General features: G+C 45.6%; 1 protein-coding gene across 1 annotated transcript; it reads left to right on the forward strand.

Moving 5' to 3' along the window:
- Positions 1-4,841: 4,841 nt before the first annotated feature.
- Positions 4,842-27,449, forward strand: arhgap21a (Rho GTPase activating protein 21a). The gene is made up of 19 exons (XM_083677455.1): positions 4,842-4,893; positions 8,823-10,923; positions 15,145-15,294; positions 15,463-15,565; positions 15,785-15,827; positions 16,230-16,349; positions 16,909-17,205; positions 17,673-17,737; positions 18,407-18,555; positions 18,806-18,948; positions 19,409-19,567; positions 19,714-19,792; positions 19,980-20,053; positions 20,175-20,264; positions 20,458-20,583; positions 20,974-21,015; positions 21,181-21,286; positions 23,594-23,625; positions 24,386-27,449. Exons 1-19 carry the CDS (start codon positions 4,864-4,866, stop codon positions 26,093-26,095), a joined length of 5,619 nt encoding a protein of 1,872 aa, XP_083533581.1. The 5' UTR covers positions 4,842-4,863; the 3' UTR covers positions 26,096-27,449.
- Positions 27,450-27,993: the final 544 nt, after the last annotated feature.

Below are 27,993 nucleotides of genomic sequence, written 5' to 3' on the forward strand. Positions count from 1 at the left end.
TGTGTGTGTGTGTGTGTGTGTGTGTGTGTGCGCGCGCACGCATGTGTGTGTGTTTGAGTGTGTATGTGCATCTCAGTGCTCTATGCTTAAAGCTCCATCGGTGAAGGATATATTGCACACAACTTCCTCATCAGTTCTATTAAACATTCTATATAATCACTGAATAGTGATCACAGTGAGCCTGGTACAGATACCATGGAGAGGAGAGCGAGGCAGGAAGGATCGTGAAGTGAGAGAGTGAAGAGAAGGGAAAATAAGGAGAGATTTGAGTAGTGTGCCATAAACTGAAGACCTGGATATGGAACGTTCTCCATCAACCATCCACTTCCATCACTTTTCATTTCCGATGAAATAGATTTGGCATTTCAAAAAATGTCTGTGGACTGTTTTAAATGTAAATGACGCTGTATTTTATTAATCCCATTTCTACTTTAGTAAGACCAGGACATTACAAATATCCCAAAATCTTTAGACTTTCCAGATTTTAATCCCGCTCATCCAGCTGCAGGGCTTGGAAAATTCGGGAATCCAATTTGTGCTGCAGAGTCGGAGCGCTGGTGGGATTGGTGTTGGATTGGGAAGCAGAGAAATGTCCCTCCTGATATATAACAGGGAATAGGTTGCTGTACTTCTCTGTCTTTACCATAGGGTGTTGGACATATTGATTTAAAAGCACTTTTCTACTAATTTCTGCCTCCAGCTGTAGCCCGTTGTAAGTGTCAGTTGACAATGCCTCAGGGCAATGCACATTAGACACTTAATGGTGTACATTGAACCTCTTCTACTACCCACACTAACCACCATACATTGTTTTTCACCAATTCCACATTTAAATAGATGGAGCTATAGGCTATAGCCATTTTGAGCTTGAATTCCCCTTTTGTCCTTTAGATTTCTACTCCCTGGTGACAGTCATTGTTTCACACAGAGGGTTGACACTGTTGTCCTCCATCTTGCAAATGTTGAGTTCAATAGCATGAAGGTGATGGTTAATACAGTCGTGCCCTTGGGAATATTTCACTGTAATGTGCAAGTACCATGTGTGTGATGAGCAAGGGGTTCTCTCATTGTCTGTGCTCTAGTGCCCTCTATTGGAGTAAAATAAAAAAATAATTGGTTCTCGTCAAGTAGAAAATAAAACATGCACAAAATGTCAAAGCAGTGTAATTTTCAGAGTTTGACTATGTTCTCACTTTATCTAGACATATATGCTGTTGTACGTTGTATCTTACACATATGACATAAGCCCACTAGGCACATGAAAACATCATACGTCAGCGCCATCAAGTCTCTGCAATAGCACTTGCAGCCACAAGAGGGAGGCAGCAAAATGCACATCTTTAAAAGTGCTGCATCACTACACAAGGCTCTTTGACCCTCCCCTGTATGTGTTTGTGTGTTTGAATATCACCCTTCCTCTCCATGTGTTAGCTTGAGGAATTGAAGTCAAGTCTGTCTGTCTGTCTGTCCGTCCGTCCACACTTGGTCCGTCCACAAACACTACCACACTGTTGTTTACAACATCTGCTGGCTGTGTTTGTTTATATTTACAGAGATGTGCAGGGCCAGGCAAGTTCTACTCTGGTTTTGGCACTCTAATGTTGATAGAGAGCTGAGAGATTGAAGAGAGGCTGCAGAGGGCAAAATGCTCCAGCTGCATGATCACAGACCAGGCCCAGAGGACAGTGGTTAGCTCTGACATGGTGGCTCACAGCCCAGGGAAGGAGGGTTTCCTCCAAATCACACTCCTCTTTCTCAGTATTTAGCTCTCTCTCTCTCTCTCCCTCTCTCTCTCTCTCCCTCTCACGAATGCACGCATGCACACAAGCACACAAATGCCCGCACGAATGCCCGCACGAATGCCCGCACATACACAGAAAGACACACGGAAACACATTCAGACACTTCCTTGTTCTCCCTTTTTCACAAACATACATGCATATCCTTTGTCCTATTGCTTTCTTCACTCTGCACTGTAGCTTTCACTTTTACCTCCCCAGCTGTAACCTAACTCCCCTGTGGCCTGGCCTGGCCTGGCCTGGCCTGCCACTAGCCCCGTCAGGACACACTGACCTCTCCAACATGTCACATACCCTAGGACAGGCTATAGATGTGACACACTCAGGGATGGAGGGAGGGAGGGAGGGAGAGAGGAATGGAGGGAGGGAGAGAGGGAGGGAGGGATGACATGTTGGCATTGGCAGAGGCCATGATGTGCAGTAACTATTATGATCGTGGATAACAGGAATTGAACAGAATTTTATGAAAGTTTCACAACTATGATGCTTGTTTTTGTAACCAGGGTGTATTTGGAGGAGAGTTTTGGTTTGATGACTGTAAGTCATGTGTCACAGTATCCTCCTCTGACCTAATGTTAATGGGTTTCAGTATGAAGTCAGTCTGACTGTGGTGATGAGTTGGTCTTTCTTTTCTGAAAAACAAGATTGTGTGGAGCCAACAACCCAAACAGCATAGCCTAATCAAATAATGTATCATGGTTAACTCAACCACATGTACTGCTCTCTCTCTCTCAACATGCAACAGAAACAAAAACACAATTTTCCTCATAAATTACCTATGCTAAGTTAATAAGATATGCTGACATCTGGTGGTTATTCCCCAAGTCTTTGCGTGCACACACACACACACACGCACACACGCACACACGCACACACGCACACACACACACACACACACACACACACACACACACACACACACACACGAAGACTTGGGGAATAACGTCCAGCTGTGCGCGTCTGCCTCTTGTGTGAGTTACTCATATTCCTATGATTAACTGGGAAAACTCTTTAGTGTTATGCAGGGCCACACACACATTCTCTCAGTCATACACATACACGCACACGCACACACACTCACACACGCAAACACACACCACAAACACACACACACACATACACACACTCACACACACACACACACACACACACACTCAACTGTACGGTATGTGAGTCAATATGTGTGAGTAGCCCTGCTAAGCTAATCTGTTGAGAGTGCATCCTTATCAATGACAGGGCTTTCTCTCTCCATTGAGCTAGCTCACATTTGCATGGCAAGCAGCTTTTTACCATTGCTTTAAGAGCAATAGACATTACAAAATGCAATGTAGTGTAGCTCTAATGCTAGTGATATGTAGCACTAATGCTAGTGACCTGATCTTGCATTGTGACTCTCCCAAGCGTGTGACCAACCGTCTTGTGCCTGTGCTCTGTTGTTGCCAGGGAGACAGCGGAACAGGCTGGAGCCAATGGACACCATCTTCGTCAAGCAAGTGAAGGAGGGAGGCCCTGCTCACGGAGCTGGACTCTGTACAGGTAACAGCAACAGCAACAGCAACAGCAACTCCCCCCCCCCCACCCAAATATTGTTATCACGCTCCAGCTGACAAAGGGGCCGTCATCGTCATCGTTTCATGGCTCAGATTGGACCACAAAAGGATAGTTTAAAAATCAGGATTTCCCTGTAGAATCCACTTCCTTGTCTATCATCCCTAACTAAGACCAACAGAACAAAGGATTTTCATGTCAGGCGACTTTGAATAAAGCTATCAGAAGGCAACAGATTGGTACTGTAGGAGTGAAGACACACACCCAAAATCTTAGAGCGACGTGCCAACTACCTGTAGATAGATAAAGGTAGAGAGAGTTGCACTGGGTGCCAAAACATGGTCTCATTTAAAAAGATATAGCGGGACTAACCGAATGTGTGAGCCTCTTATATTCCAGTAGGCCACAGTATCACAGGAAATGTTAAGTGAGACAGATAAGTCCCAGCGCTACCTTTTATCACTGACATCCACTTCTGCTTGGACAGGGCAGTTGCACGGGTTTTACCACACTTATCTCTCTTCTCTATACAAACCCCCTCCAATGGCTTCCTGTAGATCCCATCTACTGAAAAAAGTTGAATGAAGCAGAGCCCAACGTAGGGTCTCATCCACTCCCATTACTGTAAGTGCGTTTCCGGAGTGTTTCCAGCACGTTCCCTACCGTAGCAACGCTTCTCTCCTCTCATCTCAACACTTGCCTTATCTTTGTTAGAGGAAATGCTAGAGAGAGCTATATCCTGACCAAAAAAACCACATAGACCACACTGACGACTGTCCTTCTGAACATTGTTATAGGAAGTTGCTATAGTTTGTTCCCCTTCATGGACTGTCATTTTCATTTGTTTGTGGGTATGTTATTGACACGTATGGTTTTTCGGTTTGGTTGCTCTTCCCTTACCCAGGGGACCGGATTGTAAAGGTGAATGGAGAGAGTATCATTGGCAAGACGTACTCCCAAGTGATAGCCTTGATCCAGAACAGGTAAGGGACTGTTGGACTCTCTCTCCTACATCTCTCACACTCATAAGGAAAGAATACGCAGAAACACTTAACTAAGAGCATGTTATAATGCACTATAAGAATTGTTATAATAAGCATTACGAAGATTAGAAACTTGAACGACCTACCAGGAAGTACGTTGTGTTTTAGTTATCACATATTCTCGTAAAAATAGGATTATTATAAATATAGGATTATTATTCTTCCCTGTTTCTGTGGAATAATTGCAGTTGAGTGTTACTGTAATTCTGACCATTCCTTATTTGTAACTGTTGTAATTGTTATCATTTCTACTAAACGTTTTCACCAGTTCCTGGGAACTTGAAATGGAGTCATAGAGAGTTCTTCAAATTCCACATGTTTCTTTTCCAAAGCAAGTTATCAACAATATCTTGCTTTGGAAAATGGCAACTCAGTTGAACTGTGTTGTGCAATATTGGTGGAGCCCAGATTAAGCTGAAGTCTCTCTTTCTCCTTCTGCCTCTCGCAGTGACACCTCTTTGGAACTCTGTGTGATGCCAAAGGATGAAGACATTTTGCAGTTGGTAAGTGCAAGTCATTCATTGTATATAATTATGTATTTTTTTCACTGTGTGAAGTCCCAGCGTGGGGTATATGTGGTTCAGATAAGTTCTTTCTCAGAAGACACTATCTATACTAATATATCCCAGTGCTGCCCAGTGTACATAAGGTTATAATCATCCTTTGAACAGTGCTCTAACATCCCCCAGCTTTGTTTTGTACATTAGGCACTAATGCACTCCTCCTTGACTGAACCAAAATCTCCTTTTCTCATGGATTACTGGCTAGTGGTAGTGGGCTGTTGACAGGTGAAGAGTATTGGGTGCGGGCATGAGAGAGAGACAGATAGAGACAGAGAGTTAAGAGACATGAAGAGACATGAAGATGGGTGAGCAAGCGGAGGCACCCAAGATGGACAGCAGTGTGGAGTAAAAGTGAAGGGATGGGGTCAGTGATGTGGAAAGCAAAGACAGAGAGAACAGAGATAGCGAGGACCGTAGCTCTCTTCCACAGGGGGTGCCCCCCCCCTCCAAACACACACACACACACACACACACACACACACACACACAAACACACTCCCCCCCACCCCCGATGAGCTCAGTGATCCACACAGCTAACCAACGGCACCCGTCAGGGTCCAGGGCCCAGCAGACCATAATAACGCCACCACACACACACACACACACTGTGACTCAGCCTCACAGCCTAGCTCAATGCTGAATACCACACATAGCTAGATAGCTAGGCCACCACTTGCCAAAGCCTCTGAAACTTGCCTTTGGCGTTTAGGAATGCGTCTGAGCGTCTGATGAAGGCATGAAGGGTCCTACGCAGCAGTTAGCGCTACGGAGTGAATCAAAAGTCCCATAATTATCACAGCAACGTTTCCAAATATGTTTTTTGAAGAGACATTTACTGTAAAGTACCATCAGCCAGAGTTTGCACTTGTTTTTGTTTCTGAGGAAATTAAACGTAAAATGTAATTTAAAAAAATGTGTGATGATGGTTGTTTAGGCTTTAAACGTTTGGTGTTACAGTACATTTCCCTTTCCAAATGAGGCACACTCTTTACACTGGTGCAAATGCTTAATAGCTTGAAAATATTACTTCATTGTCTATTTTCTTTTGAAAGGTTGCTTTATTGTCCATTTTCTATTTTAGGGAATCCCCCCCAAGACACACATAGATACATTAAAATACAGCACTATACTGTCATCTGAAAACTCTGAATGCCAATTTGGACTGATGTTCTCTAATGCCTCTCTACTGTGTGTTTACACATAGACAGGCAGAGTGTGCATTTTGTGCCCCTAATATCTCTCACGAGTGTGCATTTGCAGCAGCAGTGGTGCGTGAAGGAAAGGGCAAGACAAAACAATAGCTTTCTGAAACCAACAAATATACTCTCCACTGATAGAAGACACATGGAGTGAGTGTATCTATAGACGTGTATCTATGTGACATGACATCATCAGTGCAGAGGTTGGAAACAGATGTATTCATAGAGGGATGGAGGGATGGATAGAGGAATGCTGAGGAGGTCCCCGTAATATCTATGGCTGAGACAGGAGGCATGCTGCAGGGGCTTGCGGGTGTGTGTGTGTGTGTGTGTGTGTGTGTACGTATGTGTTTGTGTGTGGGTGTGTACATGTGGGTGTGAGTGTGGATTCACTCAACCACTCACTACCGGAGAGAGAACAGCTGCAGTCAGCTGACCGCCCCTCAGCATGTTGTTTACAGTGATGGCAGGCTTGCAGGGAAGAGGGAGGGAGGGAGGGAGGGAGGGAGGGAGGGAGGGAGGAAGAGAGAGAGGGATGAGGCAAGGCAAGGTTGCTCCTCTGCTAGAACTGAATGTATAATCAAGCAGCTGCTCTTGCCATCTGAATGGCTCTGAGAGAGAGACAGAGAGAGACAGGGAGAGAGAGGGTAAGAGATACATACAGTGTGAGAAAATAGGACAGAGAGGTGGAGACTGGAGAGTGACAATGAGCAGGTGAGTGAGCTAGAGAGAGAGAGAGAGAGAGAGAGCTGCTGAGTGTGTAGAATGGGAGTGTGAGGGAGCGGTGCAGAGGGAGTGACAGCGGAGCAGTCAGGGATCTGGAGCTCAGTGTGATCGGGACGGGTTGAGGGGAGCCAATGGGCATGACTGCTGCCATAGCCAAGGTGGCACCTCAACCTGTACCTAGGTCAAAGATGGACAAGATGGGCAAGCAGGTGGCAGCACTAACGTGACTGTCCTGCTCCTCGTCCTCCTCTTCTTCTTCTCCTCTCTCCTCTGTCCTTCCTGCCTACTGCCTTACTCAGTTCTTCACACAGCAGAGTGTATTTTTAGCCATTTGCTGCTGAAGTGACAGAAGTACTGTACTGTGTATACAGCCTCCAGCAGCAGCATTCTGTTTGCCTCTGTTTTCTTTTTACTTCTCTTCTTTTTCTCCTTCTCTCCTTCTTGCCTGCCTCTAACCTGTCGGCTGCAGTTTTCCAGGGATATCACTGCTCTGGTAAGGCGGGAAACTGAGACTAACCCCCTCGTTTTAATTTTTTGTTTTGTCATTTCCTCTTATTTGTGAGTGTTGTTTACGATCTTGTTTTGCGTCTGTGTAAAGATGTGTAAAAATGCTAAATATGTTGTAATGTTCGACACCTTCAAATGTGTTTTCCACCTTCCCTTGAGTATTGTATTTGTTAGTCAAGTGCTTTAGTTTCCCCCTCTCACCTCCACCTCCCCTGTTCCAACAAGGAAGTTCCTCAGACTTTTGAGTGACTAATATTTTTACAACATGACTTATGCAAATCTAGAGGGAGGGGCTGAGCAGCAGCGAGCGTGCAGGAGTTTAAGTACAAACGTAAGCCGACACCACAGGTAGAACTCCATCGATTAAAGGACTCGCTCTCGCTCTCGCTTTGATTCCTCTCAGAGCACTCACACTTGGAGAATGGAGACGTACATCAAATACTGGACCTAGTTCTTAGTGCTCTAAAAACATTTTAGTAGATAGCTATTCTGGACATACCTGTAAAGTAAATGAACTTCTGCAGTGAGCATTTTTTGAGCTTTTTTTCTTTTGGAAAATTGACTGTTAGCATTAGCGTGATAGTGTGAGGAGCCATGCTCACAGAGGTGGCATTAGCCTCCAAAGGGAGTCATCATCGGCGTCTCCCATTCCCCCTGTCTTCGTGCCTCAGGGCTCACTCTCCTGGACCAAAGGTGGGTAAGCCGTGGCCCTCTGCTGCTGAAACCCCCTACTCCCGGGTCACTAGGCTTTATTCTGGGCAGAGTGCCCTCGTGTTTTTTCTCTCTCTCCCTCCCTTCATTATTCTCTCACACATCTGTTGCTTTTCCAGTACCGGATCCATCCATTCTCACCTGTACAATCTTGACTAGAGGATTCAAGCCTCGCTGGGGGAGGGAAGGGCTTGTTTACTTTGGTTTAGAGATTATTATTGCGTTATCCTTTTTTTGTGGCGTAAGCGTTGGTTATTTTTTTTATTACATATAAGCTGTCAGTTTGCTCGCTTGCCCATCCGTTAATTACTGTGTTGTGAAATTCAGTTACAGTGCTGTATGTTTGCTGTAGTGATAACCTTGTGTCATGGCTGGATAGCTATGATGTATCAGGGTCTGTTTCTGCATGGATACACAATTCCTCTGCCCCTATCTAGTACTGAACTGTAGTTCAGCTGTGTTTTTACGGTGGCCGTGGCAAACGGCCAACCCAATACCCAGAGGATTGGTTCAGTCTGCAGCAATGCCATTGCAGGCTCAATTCTTTACACAGTATATGTTGTGAGAAAACCTTTCCATATGTTGTAATGTCTTTATCATTTTGAGAGAAGACCACATTTGTTACCTGAGGTTGTGTTCTCTGAGACTTTACAGTATGTGGCCTATTTTCTGCTCCCTGTCCTCTCATTCAGTTGAAGTGACATAATGCCCCATAATCTCTTGCAGGCTTATTCCCAAGATGCATACCTCAAAGGAAACGAGGCGTACAGCGGAAACGCCCGGAACATCCCAGAGCCACCTCCCATATGCTACCCTCGGATAGAGCCTAAAGCTGCGGGGATGGCCCAGGCCGCCACAGACTCATCCCCCACCGCAGAGACCCACCGTGGGTCAGCAGGCCAGGGAGCAGGGAGAAGGGGAGGGGGGTCCACCCCGGGTCACCTAGACATACCCTACCGCCTGGAGATCCCTGTCCCCCCGTCCCCTCCTCCCCCGCAGGCCCCCAAGACCCAGACAGTGGTGTGTGTGTGTAACGAGAGTGTGAGGACAGTGGTGGTCCCCCCTCCCGACCCGGTGGTGGAGCAGGGGTCCTGCACAGCTCGGGCCAGCCCCAGCCACAGGACAGAGGAGAACCGGTACTGCAGCAGCATTAGCCCCCCAGACCCAGCCACAGGCAACAGACCCAGACCCCTCATGGCCCCCATTTCACCTGGGGGTCCACAGCTTCAGTTCACCACCCCCACCCGACCCACAGAACCCTCAGTTTTCCCTTCAGGGCCACGACCTGGCCAGATCTACCCCGACACACACCCCACCTCCTCCTTACGACCCCCACTCACCGCGGCGGGCAACGTCTTTCCCCCCGCCTCGCCCAACCACTACTCGCCCTCCCCCCCTGCCACCGGCTCCACCTCCCCCCACCAGAACATCGATTGGCGCAACTACACCACCTACAAGGACTACATCGACGCCAAACGCCTACACACCTATGGCTGCCGCACCATCCAGGAGCGCCTGGACAGCCTGCGGGCAGCCGCCAACCCCAACGCCGCCTACGCCCAGCAGGCCACCCCTTCCCCTCCCCCTGCTCCTCCCATCACACAGCGAAGCTTGTCAGTGGATTCACAGGTCAGACGGAGGAGCACATCGCACGACCGAGGGGTTTCCTACCAGGGTCTTCCCGTGGTGACCCCGCTACGCAGCGCCTCTCAGGAGAGGCTAGGCTCAGAGCCTGAGAGGACGGGTGTCCCCCAGGACTGGCCAAGGAGTGCCTCCCAGGATACCCTGCCCTCCTCCACCCCAATGGGGGTGCCTAAGCCACGGGCGCGCTCCTGTGACTACCTGGGCCGAGGGCAGGGGGACCCAGGGCTGGGGGTGGTGTCTGGGGAGAGGGGGGAGTACAGCAGGGCAGTGCTGGAGGACAGGCTTCTGCTGTACCGAGGAGAGGAGGCTAGAGCCAGCAGACAGGGGGCAGGACTGAGGGGGCTACCCCAGCCTCACAGGACCATGGCTGGGCTTGACCCAGAGGTGCGAGGGGTACCCATGGTCTCCCCTGTGTTCACTAAAGGTACGACGGACCCACTGTTACCCTCGAGGACAGACAACCTCGCACACGTATCCCTGTCCCCTATGAGTAGGCGGTCGCGGCTGCCTGTTAAAAACTCCTCCGCGGACCCCCTACCTGCCTTATTGTCTGCTGCTCACGCCCCCGTTAACAGCAACATTCAGCTCAAAGACCAAAGAGCCGTCTCCATGGGCAACCACCTGGGTTATGCCTCGCCCCTGCAGCACCTGCAGCTCCGGGCGCGGGCCGACAGCCTGCAGGAGGCGGGGCTCGGCGTACGGTCCTCCTCCCTCTCCAGCCCCCTTAAATCCCCTCTACAGAGACAACAACAACAGCAGCAGCAGCAGGGCGGGGCTGTCTCCTCCTCCTCGTCTACCACCCCCTCCACCTCCACCACTAACGGAGCTATGACCCTCAGGTCAAAGGTCAAAGAGAGTGGCCTCCCCGTGCGGAACGGGAGGCTGGCGGAGGGCGTGGAGGGGCTTGATGCTACAGTCGTGGTGCTGAGGAGGGACAAGTCATTAGGACCCCAGCCCATACGGCACCCGTCTTACATCCTGGCCGTCAACGACCACGAGGGAGGAGAGACGACGGCCGTTTCACCGCCACCGCCACCAGGGGCCAAGGCGGAGGGAGGAGGAGGAGGGAGGTGCTGGCTGGACGACTCCCGGCGGGAGATGCACATGAGGAGGCTGGGAGAACAGCGCAATGCCTCCTGCTCCAGCAACCTGGATGACTCGCTGGACTCCATCCCCTTCATCGGTAAGAGGCGGCTACATGTAGATATCATCCCTCTCTGCAGTCTGTCTCTCTGTCTCTCTGTCTCTCTGTCTCTCTCTACCTCGCTCTCTCTCTCTCTTTCTCGTTTCACTCGCCTGTTACCATGGCAACTGCTCAGAGAGAAGGAGAGCTCTTGGAAGGGATGGCACAGCATGTAGTGTGTGTCTGTGTGTGTCTGTGGTTGAAGCATATGTATAGCATTCTGCTATATGAGCCCTCAACCCAGTGACTACAGTGTGGCGCATTTGATAGAAGATGTCACCCAGCTGATAAATGCACTCTTGTGTAAACTGTAATAATTCCATGAGGTTAGAGGGGATTTCTGTTCTAAACTATAAAGTCCCTGGTATTGGGAGTTCCCGCTGATCTGGTTAACGTGTGTGTGTGTGTGTGTGTGCATGCGTGCGTGCGTGCGCGTGTGTTTTCTGTGCTGTGTACTCTGGTGTATGTGGATGTGTTTTTGCTTAATGTGCCTCTGAGAGCATGACGTGTATTTTGGCAAATGTACAGTAGCTGGCTAGCTGCTGCTTGAATTAGAGAACTGTTACAGTACAATATACAGTATCTGTTTCTGCCCCCAAGTCTTACCAGGTGGAATCTGTCATGCAGGAAAAGGCCTTATGGCAGAGCAACCTGCTGCACTGTTCAGTGCATCTCAGTATCAACAGATATTATGTGTGTTTAAGTCCATTATGTGTTCTCATTAATATGACATTGATCCCAGTGATGACATTAAAGGGCATTGTTGATTCACTTGGATAGATAACTCATTAGTTTTAAGTACAAGACCTATTTGCTCCTTGTTGCAACAGATGATTTTGAAAAGAGCTTTTTGTTTTCTTGTGATCTACTTTCCCTGCCATTGTCTATCAGTATTGACATGGTTTCATATGGCTTGGTCACCAATCTCACCATAAATGACCAGAGTGTGATAGGAACTAGATTATAGTTGTAATGGTATTGTTATCTGTCCCTGTCTGTCTATCCTTATGTCATTTTCTCGGCCACATATGAATTGCTCACTTGAAGGCGCAGTGAAGTCCAGTCAGAATTTGGATAGTTTATAATCACCAATCTACATATTGATAAAGGTAATTGACCCATAACGACTTGGTTTATTGGCTGTCTAAACAGTGCTGCTGTTGTTAAAAGGTAGGCTATGTCTTAATGCGGGACCATGACAGGGCAATGACATTTAGAGTTATAGTTATATCCCGGATGTAGTTTAGACATCAAAACTAACAAAAAAAGCACAGTTATTGTTTGCTCAGTATGAATAAATGCATTAGCACAAATGTAGGCCATTCACTTGTAGATGTTACTAAAGTGTACACATAACTCATTGCAACAGTTACAGTACAATAGCATGTCTATTTGATTGTTAAATTGAAGGAGACCTGTGGAGAGTGTCACTCTAAGCTGGAACACTCATGGCCATTTGGGCTCAACATGACAGGCACAGGATAATGTGACATTGCGCTGCAGGGAACTGTGACAGATTCACCTCCTGGCATCTGAATAGGTTAGACACACACACACACACACACACACACACACACACACACACACACACACACGCCTGCTTGAGCTATTTGCTTCAACCAGCATGCACGCATGACTATCCCTTGTCTCCTAACATAGCATGCACACGCACACGCACACGCACACACACGCACACACACACACACACACACACACACACACACACACACACACACACACACACACACACACACGCACACACACACACACACCCCTACTTTTCTGGAAATGTCTAATTTATCCCCCAGCTAGGGAAACCTGAGAGGAGCACTCTCCTAATGGGCTGTGACATAACAAATAAGAAAAAATTCCAACGGCGACCTCCTTCAATTGGATTTCATCATACAATACCATTCAGAAAATACATCAAACAACTGCTGTACAGTACATTGTGTATCTGACAGACATTTTGGACTAGGATATGGTACAGAACAAACTGTAGGAACAGCACATACATGTAACTCGTGTTCCAGCCTGTGTTTTCTTAGAGCAAATATGTTTTGAATGAATTTGAATGAATTTTGTGGTTGTTGAAGGAGAATGTTATGGGTTCCCAATTAGGATCGCACTTTTCAGCTGTCAGATTGGAATGCAATTTTGAATTTATTAGCTTTTGTCTGACTTTTTACGATCGTCTGTAAAAACAAATAAGAAACAAACTCAAATCAACCTACATTTTGAAGAGGCTTTTTGTCTGTTGCACATGTCTCTGCCAACGTTTTCACTGAAAAGGCAGAACAAGCTTGAACTAGACCTATCCTGTGACCTGAATGATAGGTCATCATCTGGCAATGAGGGCAGCTCTTAGAGATGCCAGTAGAACCCACAGGGGTTAATCATATCCTCTTACTCACGCACACGCACACACACACACACACACGCACACACACACACACACACACACACACACACACAGATTTTTCTCACATGCTTGTACGTGCATATACACACAGACGCTCATCCAAACCCTAATTTCACAATGCCTCTTTAGCTCTAATCTGCCCTGTGTAGCAGGCATCGTTCAGCATGTCTACATTTGAATGGAAAGTTCTATGACAGTGCATCATTTTAATGGAAGTCAATTATTTCAATGCCTATGATGCATTTATCTGTGTATATGGACACCAGCCAAGGATGTTTAACTGGTGGCCCTTACACACTCATTAGCATTACAATGAGTAATTTCTCATCATGGATATAAGTGGGAACACAAGCTTTACCATTCCATAGTTACCCTCCTTTATCATGGGATATTTATATGAGATGCAGATAATAGCAACGGTCAAAATACTACTGTTTGCTGAACCAAGTTTGCACTCTCACTGACTTTTGGAAAACTCTATTTCTCTAGGGTAAGTTTCTGTAAGCGACATTGTCCTAGATAATCTTAAATCCATTGTAGACTATGGAGGAATACCTTGGTGCTACAAAGCTTTAGGAAAACACACCTCTGGACTATTATGGGTACTTTGACACCCATCTCAATGGCTTGACATTGTTGAAACATGACAAATTGAAATTGTTCATGTTCAACCATCATTGTTTCTTGTGGTTTTCACAAAAACTGTTTGTGGGACACAGAAACTAATGAATTAAGCAACATCTGCCCTTATTAGCAGAAATTGGGCTTTTGGCATCATGGGAAGAATCTGTGAAGTTGTATTGAAAAAAGGGGGAATTTCACTGCAGCAGCAATCTGTGCGGTATAAAAACCAGGTCAGATGTTTCATATTAATTTGTGCCATTGAATGTGAAATGTTTTGCTTAGGCACAAATAATGTAATCTTAAGGATTGCTTTGGTCCGAGATGCAGCTTAGAACAGTTCAAACAGAAAGTGTTACAACAGTTACACATACTTTACCTTTGTATAAGAGGAAATACTTAAGATTAAGATCTGAACACGAAGTAATTATAGACATTGTTTTAAGATTAGAAATAGAACATTTTCTTTAACTGTTTAGGTTCTGATCATACCGTTTTTGACTTGTAAACATTTCTGCTCACCATCTTGGATCCCAACATTCTCAATTTAATATTGAACATGAGTTTTTAATTCTACTGCATGTTGCATAAGAAGTGGCGTACTAGCTCCATATCATTGTCAGACAGTTAGTCACTGTATTGGGTGACATGGCGACTGGGCAGACTCCCAAATTCTGTCCAACATTTGCTTTCAAGGCTGTCTTGTTAATATCAGACCTGGTGACACAGTCATGTCTGGTGATGAAGATGCAATATCAGCTCACTTTCTGTCCTAGTGTGTATGCGTTTGTTGATTGTGAAAGGTGTGGACTGGGTTATCTCTCTAGTAGCAATTCTATGGACCGATTCTGTCTGTGCCTCTGTCTAGAATACCAGACTAGCTGTTTGTTTAGCTGCAGGTCCCATTCATCATGGCATTTGCGTTTTATTGCTGTCTGTAACTACAGTATATGAATGGGTGTGTCAAGCAGAGATAGCATACAGCCCTAGATTTTTGCTTATTGAATTGCAGTCAAGTAGAGATGATGTTCAGAGGCAAATTGGCCCACCATAAATGATTTCCCTGACTTTGTACCTTGTTGATTTGAGAGGTACCATTCTGTCATAGTATCTGTGCACTCTCCTTCTATCCTGCTATTTAGTGGTTGACTTTGGGCCTCTGTCTGTGTCTTCTCCAGATGAACCATCAAGTCCAAGCATCGATCATGACACCACGCACATTCCCGCCTCAGCTGTAATATCTGTAACTCCAATCATCACCACCATCATCCCGCCTAGCCCCCCCTCTCCGTCTCCTCTCATTCGACGACAGCTGTCACATGACCAAGGTAAGGTTACTCCCTTATTTCCATAAAAAGTGTAGGTTATACGCTATATTCACAAAGATGTTGGGAGCACTTACAGCCTAGAACAATGTCTAGGAATATTCCTATTTGTTAGTCCTTATATGGATTTTTCTATGTTTTTATTATATGTTTGTGGTCTTCATTTGACAGATTCTCTTCGGCTCACAATTCTTGAGTCAGACTCTTGTACCAAAACGGAGCGGTCTAAGTCCTATGATGAGGGCCTGGATAACTACAGGGAAGAAGGCAGAGGGTGAGTTCTCCTCAGTGGAATAGAGCAGACACTACAAAGTCATCTATTGCTACATGCAATCATTATTTGTCTTGTTTTGTTCAACTAGAGGTTGACATTTTTACATTGCAATTATTTTGTCAGACACCTCTCATCCAGATATTTGTTTTGGACATCAGAATATTTGTCATATGAAGTCTAATGTCTAATTTTACTTCCCTGTTTCTCTGTTCCAAGTAGGAGGTCCATCACACAAATACCTGGTCTGAAAGGTCTTAGGAAGGTAAGTGTGACCAAAACCCTTAGTAACATTATCAGTATCAACCAATATTTAAAAAGGTCAGGGACAAACCCTTGGGTTGCCTTTCCCCTAAATGGAGGTGTGCCTATCTGAGTATACAGTACAACGTCTAGGTTATTTGCATTTCCTGCCCAGAAGTTTTGGCAAATCAATTGGTTCACACCCTTAAGATAAGAGGTACTCCTCTAAAAGGCTGGCATTGATGTTGGTCCTTAGTGGCTGTATAATGGAAAACAAGTGTGACTGTAAAACCAAACAAATAAAGATATATTTTAGGCCTAGTTTGGATCCAGGCCATCTTTGTGTGTCCTTTGAGTGTGGAGCTGTAGACTTAACTGTGTTGTGTGTAGTAGGGCTTAACTGGTGTGTATGTGTGTGTTAAAGGCTGTGGACAGGTCCTCGGAAGATTCTGGATCCAGGAGGGATTCATCATCAGACGTCTTCAGCGATGCTACCAAGGAGGGCTTGCTCCACTTCCGGCAGCTCAACACAGACAAGAGCAAGGTGTGTACTGAGGTGTCTACACACACAGTCCCATACACCCCTCTGGTAAATACACACATGTATCCATTAAAACAGACACACTTACACGCAGGGGTCAAGGCATTGTATCCCCACTGACATGGTTCATAGAGTAGTGGGTTAGGGCCTCTCTGTTCATCTGTATGCCTACATATTTAGTTACAGGACTGTCGTCAGACCAGTTTGCCTTTCACCTAAATGTGTTTGAGGTTGTCATGTGTGCTGGACTTCACTCACACAGTTTACTCTTAATGCCATAAAACAAAATGTTGGAGGAGTTGCAGCATGGATCTGGCTCTCTGAATGAGTTGGGATCTGTTATGCTTGATACTGTCATTTATAAGAAAGCTTCTTTCTGAGGGGGGGATACAAAGGAACATTTCTCTGTCTCCCTACTTCCTCCTTCCTCATGACATCTTACCTCAATCTCTCTGGCTGTACCCCTCATGACATCTTACCTCAATCTCTCTGGCTGTAGCCCTCATGGGATATTTCTCTCATTCTGTGTCGACCATAAATGTGTTTCTCTCTCTCTCTTTAGCGTGTTGGAGGGATGCGCCCCTGGAAAACGATGTATGCAGTGTTACGAGGCCACTCCCTCTGCCTATATAAGGACAAAAAGGAGGGGCAGGCCCATGCCAACTCCCAGGTCGAGGACGAGCCCCAGCCAATCAGCATCAAGGCCTGTCTGATTGACATCTCCTACAGTGAGACGAAACGCAAGAACGTGCTACGTCTGACCACGTCGGACTGTGAGTACCTGTTCCAGGCCGAGGACAGAGAGGACATGCTAGCCTGGATCAGAGTCATCCAGGAGAACAGCAACCTGGATGAGGAGGTGAGGAAGGAGCACACACACACAAATAAAAAAAATAAAAACCCATTATGCATAGATTTATGTATGCAAACAACGTTATTAGACCTCTAGGAGAATGTCACCCCTGAATCCACTGCAATGGAAATGGTAATAATTGTGTAGAGTCCCATTCCTCAGATGAAAATAGATAGAAGATAAAGATATCTGTATCACTAAACCGCAGATCTTTCCCTCTCAGAGAAACCCAAGCCCCTATTTCCCCTCCATTGAGACCTTACCACACTACTTCTTTACTACTGCATTCCTTGGGCTTTACCTATGACACCTGATCGGACTGGGTTATGTAAAAGACTTCACTATTGTATGGGGTTTAAAGAGGAGGGGAGCCAACTCTCCCGTTGCATTTGATGATTGAACATCATCTGTTGTCCATCTCCTGTCCTTTTCTCCCCCCCTCCCCCTTTCCTTACCCCTCTTTCTTTTTTTAGAACTCGGCCTTTACAAGTCGAGACCTCATCAGCCGGAAGATCAAGGAGTACAACACCTTGATGAGGTAAGCAGGAAGGGCAGGCCCCTGGTTACTGTATATACATACACTCACTGGGCACTTTATTAGGAACACCTGTACACCTTCTCATGGTGGAGGTGGTGTAATGGTGTGGGGAATGTTTTCTTGGCATACTTTAGGCCCATTAATACCAATCAATCATCGTTTGAATGCCACAGCCTATTTGAGTATTGTTGCTGACCATGTGCATCCCTTCATGGCCACAATTTACCCATCTTCTAATGGCTACTTCCAGCATGATAATGCACCATGTCACAAAGCAAAAGTCGTCAAACTGGTTTCATGAACATGACAATGAGTTCAGTGTTCTTCAGTGGCCTTCCCAGTCACCGGATCTGAATCCAATAGAACACCTTTGGGATGTAGTAGAATGGGAGATTCACAGCTTGAAAGTGCACCTGAAAAATGTGCAGGAACTGCGTGATGCAATCATGTCATCATGGACCAGAATCTCAAAGGAATGTTTCCAACATCTTGTGGAATCAATGCCACAAAGAATTGAGGCTGTTTTGAGAGCAAAGGGAGGCCCTACCCAGTATTAGTATAGTGTTCCTAATAAAGTATTCAGTGATTGTATATTCATCCTTGTGTGGAAGGCTCCTATTGGACACCTGACAACAAAACTGATTGTGTGTTCATGTGTGTATTCTCCAGTCCAACGGGCAGTAAGACAGAGCCTTCTCCCAAGGCATCACGTCAGTCCCTCAGCATCAGACAGACGTTGCTGGGAGGGAAAGGGGAGACCAGAGCCCTGAGCCCACACTCACCCAAGTCTGAGCAGGAGAGGAAGAACACGCACAAAGGTACGGCTCCTTGGGTTTATCTTTGTGCTCTGGAATTCTCATGTTTTATTATCATTTACTAAAGTCCTCTGCCTGGGAACCACTTGGATACATTTGTTCTGACACTCAACATTTGAACATTTTCTTTGAGATCTTTGTGCATTACTTTGATTGAAAGTTTCACTCTATTTACTTAAGATATAGGATGTACAGTAGGTGTTCAGCTCTCACATTGGTTGTGTGTGTGTGTGTGTGTGTGTTGTTCTCCTAGATGACACCAGCCCACCCAAGGACAAGGGGACATGGAGGAAGGGGATGCAAGGGCTGATGAGGAAGCCCTTTGAGAGGAAACCATCTCCAGGGGTCACGTTTGGAGTGAGGCTGGACGACTGCCCACCTGCCCAGAACAACAGGGTAAGACTCACAGACACACTCCTCCTCCTCTTTTATTCAACCTACAGTACTGTACCTGTCGTCTTAGTAGTTGGTATATTCCTCGATGGAACGTAGGTTGATATGCGTATTTGTCTGAATTATTTATCACAAGTGTCTTTCTCACTTTGTTTCACAAGCTGCTAGTAGTGCCAGCATGAATGTTGAGATAGAAATGGTGTTACCCATAGGTCAGGGATACATGCTAGTGGTGACTCAGCTCTATCTTCTGCCTGTCTTAGTGATCTCTGATACAGCATGGTTTGCTCTGTGGATAGAGTTGTATGCAGTGTCAGCTGATGTTTGTTAGTCTTATTGAAGTCTTGTTTGGGTGTATGTTAGATGGAAGGCTCAAGTTCATGTGTATGTGTTGTAGTTTTCTCATCTACTATGGGGGGGGGGGGCTGAAACAATGCTCAATTGTTGTGTGTTTATGTTGTAGTTTGTTCCTCTGATCGTGGAGGTGTGCTGCAACCTAGTGGAGGAGAGAGGTTTGGAGTACACAGGGATCTACAGAGTCCCAGGGAACAACGCTGCCATCTCCAACATGCAAGAGGAACTCAACAACAAAGGCATGAATGACATCGACATCCAGGATGATGTAAGCAGCACAACACACACTTCTCGAACTCTCGCTCTTTAATTGCACTCTTTCTATGTTTTTTCCCTTTCTTACACCTATGTCTTTCCTCTCTTTCTGGCTACTTCTTCTCTAACTCTGATATTATATTCCCCTCTTTAATATAGAAATGGAGGGACCTTAACGTGATCAGCAGTTTACTTAAATCCTTCTTCCGCAAGCTTCCAGAGCCACTCTTCACTAATGGTAAGACTCTTCAAGGAATCTCCCAAACAGCCTATAGACCTAGTAACGGAAGTAAGGAGTCACTATGCCATCTAGTGGCTATATAGGAAACCTAGACATTGGACATTCTGTTGGCATCTACTGTATCTCCATACAACCAGGATCTTTATCTTCATGTTTGAATATACATTTCCTTTGTTCCCTGTAGAGAAATATGGAGACTTTATAGAAGCCAACAGAACAGAGGACCCAGTGGACAGACTGAAAGTTCTGAAGAGGCTGGTGGGTTCATATGACAGCACTATTTTACATTTACAGATTAGTATCTTCAATTTGCCTTATTGCATGCCGCCCTATATTAATGTCATGCCTCCCTATATTAATGTCTTGCTTTTCATTGCAGCTTCACGAATTGCCAGATCATCATTTCGAGACACTCAAGTTCCTCTCAGCTCATCTCAAAACTGTGGCTGAAAACTCAGAGAAAAATAAGGTGTTTTAATTTTCATATTAACATAACATACTGGAGCTAGTGGCAATTATTTGTTTTATTTATTTTCATTATTATTTATAGGACTAGTGGCAGCTCTCAATTTTGACTTGGGTTGAGTAATTAAAGCGTGAGTAATATGCACAGTTTGTGTATGTTTGTTTGTGTGTTCCTTACTATTTCCTCTGTGTGTCAGATGGAGCCCAGGAACCTGGCCATCGTGTTTGGGCCCACTCTGGTGCGCACCTCAGAGGACAACATGACCCACATGGTGACCCACATGCCTGACCAGTACAAGATAGTGGAGACGCTCATTCAACATGTGAGTCCCAGCTACCAGCAGCCTTATTCATGAGCCCTTTCTCATTTGTTAGAAACACGACTCTCCTCCGTCCTGCACTTACGTCCTACTGAAAAAGCATTGGAGGAGAAGATCTGGGTTCCTCCCCTTACATATTCTCCTCCAAAGCTTTTTGCGGATGAAGTGAGTGGAGGACAGAGGAGAGGACGTGATGAGTTGTGTTCCTAACAATTGAGTAAAGGCTATAGAGTTTTACCATAGCTACAAACTTCCTGAAACATGGCTGTCCAAACAAAGCCCATGGCTTTTAGTTAAAAGCACATTTTCCAGTAGCTTTTGTTTGTGTTATGTTTATGAGTATATATGCTACTTTCCAAGGCAAAGCTAAAACCGTCCTTTTCTCTCTTCCAGTATGACTGGTTTTTCACGGAGGAAGGCAACGGGGAGCCAGTGGTGGGTATAGGCATCAATGTGCCCTCAATGTGACCCCTTCTCTCTCTGTCTGTCTGCTTTTTTTGATATAGAAAACTATTTCTGGCCTTATAATCTAGGTCTAGTTAGTATTTGTTGTTTTACGTGTCAAGAGTTTTTACCCTGTTGCTTGACCATTCCTTTCAGACTGTTGCCCGGCACGAGAACGCGGTGGAGTCTCAGCCTGTGCCCAACATCGACCACCTGCTCACTAACATCGGCCGCACGAATGCTTCGCAGGGGGAAGTATCAGGTAACGTGTTCCCTGGACCAGACCGACTCTCCGGTGGGTCAACCTTTCCTATTTTTCTATTGCTAAACACTGTGTCATTGGAGAGGCCTAAGCCTTGACTTAGAACGCAAGTGTTTAAAACTGTCAAGTCCCATGTAGAGTGTTGATGGATGATGCTGCTTCCTTCCAAAGCGAAAACCTTCTTTGCTTCATTGGCTGCACCATGAGATAGAAATGTCTATGCCTAAACATGACTAAAAAAGCCTGTGGGTTTGAGAAGGCAAATTATTCTTGTCTTTTCTATCAAGAGAGAATGGACAAAATAGTTTGTCCGACCATAACATTTTGTTTTCTTTAAGATTTTTCTCCCTTTGTTTCCATTCTTTAGATTATATCATTGCCTTAATGGCTGATACAGTTCTTTTACCCAATTTTCTTCAGTTTATCTCTTTGATCGTCCCTCAGTCCCTTAGTTTCTGTTTTATTTCAAATTCCACTCGGCTGTCTGGTTTTCTCTGCGTTCTCTCCCCTGTCCTGTTCTTAATCCTGCCTACTGTTGCACTAACACGGCATGTTCTTTCCCAAAGACGACAAAAGAGAAAAATAAAGCAAAAGACGAACTCTGATTCCTCTGTCTCTAGTGCCGCTCTGTCGGGTGTCCTAAAGGCTTTCCCAGCATTCACACATACATGATCTTGACACAGGCCAGGTTGGAGGAGTCTATCACACCATGATGTCACTGATGGACTCTATAATGTCCGTGATGGACAGCTGGAACTGTAGGAAGAAGGAGGATTGTTGCCCCCAGTGTAGCTGCCTAGTCTGTAGAAACCCTCGTTTCTTGTAAGCGCGAGAAACCTCCTCAACAGAGAGAACAAAAAAAAAACAGATGAAAGCGTTTGACAAAGAAAACGTGAAAGGGAAGCAGAGCGGCTACATGGTACTGTATACATCCGGTGGTTTCCGTTTTGTATCAGAGTATACCTAACACAGACCGATGCTACTGTCTGAAAGGCTCTCCGCTGTCTCTCCTCACTGTCTCGCAAGCTTTCCCACAGGAGAGATAGCATGGTACTGTATGGTCCCCTGGTTTCTACCTCACCAGTCAATGTGCACTCGCATACTGTGCCACCATCTGTCTCCAAGGGGCGTGTAGGGGGGCTTGGCTATGTGAAAACTAAATAAAACATTCAGTAAAATAGTACAAATTCTGTTTGAAGGTAATATGATCAATTACAGGGCAGCAGTGGATCCTTGCTGACATTCTCTTTCATGTAGCGTCCTCTCTGTTCATAGCTAGCCCCTCTGTGACCCCCCTGTCATCTCTAGTCTCTTGGTGTACGTTCCATGGTCGATCTTTGTCGTCACTATGTCACTGTTGTCATGGCAGCACATGCCGCTTTACATTGCATTCAGCCCATCTCCTCTTCAGCTCAAGTAGACTGTGCTCTCTTCCTCTCAGCCACATATTGTAGCAAACAATACTTTCACACATTTATAGACTATACTTTCCCTTAGGTCTTTAACTCTACATTTCCATGGAGTCATTACTACTTTCCAATATATCTTTAATGAAGTACATTAGTGTATATATTTGTAAGTTGTTCTCCTTTCAGTCAGTAGCATTTCAATTCGCCCAAAAACAAGTAAGAGATTGGGCTAGTCCTTTTCTGATGCAATACTAGTACTTGGTTTGATATGCAGTGTAAAATACATACTGTAGAGGGAATTGATCGACTGTTTCTGCATGGCACATTCCATATCATCTGTCGAATTGGGCTGCTGTCTGCCTCGTCTCATTACCACAGTTGCACTCAGTATCCTGATAGATTTGGGTATTTTTGCCATAGAAAGGTTTTAGGCCTCGCTGGGCTAAAGCTCTGGGTTTCCTCTTTGTAGTGGCTTTTGTGTCCTACAGTACAGTACATGTCCAGCATATGCAATATAAACATTATATCATAATGTTTCAGTGTCTTAAGATTTGGGAAAGAATGCCCCATCACCCAGGTGCATGTGGATCTGAGTGTAACATAGTGCTCATTTGTATGTACCTTTGCATGACCTGTCGCCCTGTCCTGTGTCTCCTGTCTGTCATCCTCTCACCTGTCATCTGCTAGCCTCTCCATCAAACACTGTGTCTCATCCGTGGCTACTGTCTTCAATCCTCATGCCTCATGATTCTCTCTTCTTCCTCTTCTTTCCCCCTCTTCTCTCTGGCTCACACATATTGCACTCTCATGGATGTTTCTTTTACCCTCTAAATGTTGTTATGAGTAAAACCTGTGGACAGTCTAAAATGTCTCTTTCTCCTCTCCCATTTTCTTACAGATTCACCCACTAGTGACTCTGCTAAATCTAAGGTGAGTGTGCCTTGTGTCGACTCTCTCCACCTAATGGTAGTGTGGGGAAAGAAGAGTTAGATGAGCAGAGCAAAGGACAGGTCACAAGGCTAGATCAATACTTTAAGGCCCAAATTCCCAAAGGTGTGATGGTAGGCCAGACTGTGTTTAGTCTATGAATACCAAACAGACAAAACAAACAAGCAACATTCCAAACACAGTCCTTAATGTCAAACACATAACAGTGTAGTTTACCTCTTTGTATCAAGCCTCACAGCTCAGTCAGATCAGTCATCTTTAATGTGACATGCAACTTTGACAAGGGGAACTTAATTAATTAATCAAAAGCTGCACCCATAGATAGTAGAACTTGAGGGGAAACTCCATGCATTGTTAGCCAGAGCTGGTGCTTATCATTACTGCAGTGCTATCATCAGGCTGCATCCTTCAGCTTTGGTTCTGAACACACATTAGCTCATGCGGAACATCAGGCTTCCCGTGCTGTGTCGTCTGCTGCTGCTGCTGCTGCTGATTTTGTTATTGCTGAAAGGTTGGCATGGTTACAGTTCTCCTCCTGTCACTAATGTTCCTCTCTCTGTCCACCCCTTTGGTCTGTGGCGCTTTCAGAGGAACAGGTGAAGTACGGGTTGGCCAAGTACTTCAGGCAGGGGTTAGAGGGGGTTTTCTAGAGTGTCTTTTTGTGCCTAGGAGTTTCTGTGGTAAAAGTACTTATTTTGTTTTTCCTTTCTCTCTCTATCCCCCTCTCTCTTCCCCTCTGCAGGGTTCATGGGGGTCAGGGAAGGACCAGTGCAGCCGAGAGCTCCTGGTCTCCTCAATCTTTGCTGCAGCCAGCCGCAAACGAAAGAAGTCCAAGGACAAGCCGCAGCCTAGCAGCTCTGACGATGACCTGGACTCAGTGTTCCTTAAGAAGGAGCTCCCTGGCCAGAAGCAGAACCACCAAGGCCTTGAGGCAGATGTGGGGCATGAGACCCGTGCCAGCCCTGGCACAAAAGAACAGGCAAGGACTGGGGAGAAGAAGGAGAATGGGAGAGGTGTGGAGCTTACTCCCAAATCTAAGAAGGAGCACAGGAACTCTTTCTTCTTGAAGGAAAAGACCCCACCCAGGCAGCCCTCGCCAGCCCCCTCCCCCTCACCCAAACTCTCTGGCTCTCCCAGCCTCAGCTACCGCACGGCCCCCCTTGGGAAGTCCTCTTTGTCAGAACCCCCATCCCAGCTAGATGAGGCTACCTCAGACCTGGGCACCATGAGCTCTGGAGCTTCTGTGCCAAGGACGCGACCCAGGAAGTGGATGTCAGTTGTCGCTCCTGACCTGTCAGCATCCGGTGCCGGGGCTGGGGCATCAGCTGGGGCAGAGGTCAGCTCCATCACCTCCGACTACTCCACAACCTCCTCCATCACCTTCCTGACAGGAGCAGATTCGAGCGCGCTCAGTCAGGGCGGTGAGGTGCAGGGCGGTGACGAGGCGGATGATGAACGCAGCGAGCTCATCAGTGAGGGCCGGCCCATGGAGACAGACAGCGAGAGCGACTTCCCTGTGTTTGCCACAGGGGGAGGCAACATCCAAACCATGCCTGCCTCAGAGGAGATCCAGACTGAACATATGCAGGAAAAGCCTGATCTCCCAGTTGCAACAGCTGATGGGAGCATCACCCCTAAACTGGAACCTCGTCGCCTCTTCCCCTCCCACAGGTTAATAGAGTGTGACACTCTTTCCAGGAGACGGTCCATGCGGCAGAAAACAGACAGTGAGTCATCGATAGAAGGTGGGGCTGGCAGTGGTGAGGCCAAGGCAGAGTCGACACGGCTGTCCCGTGTCCTGGAGGTGATGAAGAAGGGGCGGTCCACAGGCAGCCTCAGCTCCTCCTCCCGCAGCGAGTCTGAACGTCAAGAGCTCGCGCGCCCTGAGCCCGCCTGGCGCCTCAAGATCACGGAGAGGCTCAAGTTCCGGCTGCGCACATCCGCGGACGACATGTTTGGCGTGGGCGCCCAAAAAAGTCGCTCTCCAGAGGCCCGTAGCAAGAAAAAGAACATCCGGCGGAGGCACACGCTGGGGGGGCAGCGGGATTTTGCAGAGCTGGCTGTCATTAACGACTGGAGGGAGCAGGGCGGAGTGGACCAGGGGGCCGAGCTGTCAGCTATGGACCGCCTCAAACCCAAGTGCTCCTCTCAGGACTTCTCCATCCGGGAGTGGATTGCACGTGAGCGCTGCCGGGCCGGAGGCTCCGAGTTCAGCCTGGACGCCACATCCAAAGCCGTCACAGAGGGGGACAGGGCACAAGCCCAGGGCACAACGCCAGAGAGACCCTCTCCCTCCGCCTCCCCGGGCCCTCCAACCATGGTGGGGGAGCAGGTGAATGGAGATGAGCCACAAGGCAAAAACAAAGCCAGCCTAAACCTGGCGGCTGACGCGCACCCACACAAACTGTTAGGAGCACAGGTTGTCCGCTCCCGATTCTATCAGTATCTATGAAACAGTAAGGGTGTGTGCTTTTGAGAAAGAGAGAATGGGTGTACTGTGTATGTATGTATGTATGTATGTATGTATGTATGTATGTATGTATTCTAACTAGGGTAACTGCACAATATTTTTTTTTACAAAGTATATATATAAATATATCTACTGTACATATATGTGTAAATGCTCATAAGAAATGGAACTGGAGTAAAGTTAAACCGGTTTGTTTGTGTGTAATCTCATTTTAAATGACTTGATGACTTTATACTGGAACAGACATAACAAATTCACTTCCTCCTTTAAGATCAAACCCGAGTAATATTTTGAAGACTGTGACAGTAACAGTCATAGGTGGTTTTGTGTGAAGGACTTGATATCTGGTTGAAGAACATTTCCCTTTGTCAGCCAGAGGACACTAATCATTGGGATGTTGAAAGCCTGGACTGGAGTGCATCAACTTGACTATTACTGAAGAATCCTTCACCTACTTTTCAAGAGGAAGACATGTTTTCTAAGGAAATTACGGTTAAATTCTTCCCATTATAACTGATATGAAGAATGTACTTTTCTTTATTATGTCGACTAACACATAGTTTCTTGTTACAATAATTGTCATAAACAACCTGTACATATTTTTTTCTCTGTACTTGAAGTATGTTCATATTTTTGAAGGCTGCTTTCTGAGCTGTGTACCGTTGGAAGTTATTTTTTTACAGTGCATCATAACAGCCAGATATTTAGCTTGAGGGGCAGTAAAACTACCAGTTTTATCAAATAAAGAATAATAAAAGGGTAGTATTGAAGAACTGATGCTACGCTTGGTACTACAATTATTGTAAAAAAAACAGTACACATTTTTAAATATTTAGGAATCATGTTTAATTCTTCACAGAAGATAAAGTGCCTCTTTTGAATTGATTTCCATAAATAGATAGGGTGCCATGTTTTTCCACAATTGTCAACACAGACAAGGTATTCTTTTAATGACTGAATTGTATCGTGTTAACACATGATTATTTTACTGTTTGAGAAAAAGGAACACCATGCAAAATCCTAGCTTCCAATTCTAAGGCATTCCAGTCTTAAGTTGTCTTTTGGGTCCTCACACGTTGTTTTAATTTTGTATTCCTTTCACAGTGAATTTGAAATATTAAGTTCATATTTCAATGTATATATTTCATTTCTTTGTATTTTTCAAGTTCAGTAATGAGCATGGTTACTTTATAACCTGGGAGAAACTGGGAGAAATGTTCATCTCTCAAAACTGCATGAAACTATTGCTTCCTAGACAGTGAACATCTCGCCTGTGTACAGCAAAAACAAGGGTGCAACACCCTCCCTCTAGAAACACTGGAAATAAATCATCTTTATTTGATTGTGTTTGTTTTCTTCAGTCCAATATTGACACATATCCAACACAACACAACATAATTTACTATGAAACACATCATTTATATTATCAGTATGTTGGGATAGTATGTTTAGTTTTCATCTTACCTATCCATCCTTTTGAATGTGTGCTTATTGGGCAGTGGAGAGGGATTGTCTTGTTTTATTTAACCAAAGTCATTGGTTTAACATACTTTATACCAACAGGTTTATTTTCATCAGACACAATTATCTGTAATGCAGTAAAGGTCCTTACAGTATGAACAGCAGGAGAATATAAACTTTATCATGGGACTATTTATTTGATACACATATGACACAGGATGGATGACATTTCTAGACGGTACGTGGTGTTATTCTTCAGTTAAGCAGACTAGGACACCGAAAGAGACTGATGGTTATGGAAGTGTTGAAGCTATGATGTACTGTAAACATAAATTCACTATTTTAGTGGTTCATATCTAAAACAGATTATATGTATTTGACTAGGCCTACTGCACTGCATACCTGTGACAACAGATGGC

Source organism: Argentina silus (assembly GCF_951799395.1).
Source record: "Argentina silus genome assembly, chromosome: 1".
Lineage (NCBI taxonomy): Eukaryota > Metazoa > Chordata > Actinopteri > Argentiniformes > Argentinidae > Argentina > Argentina silus.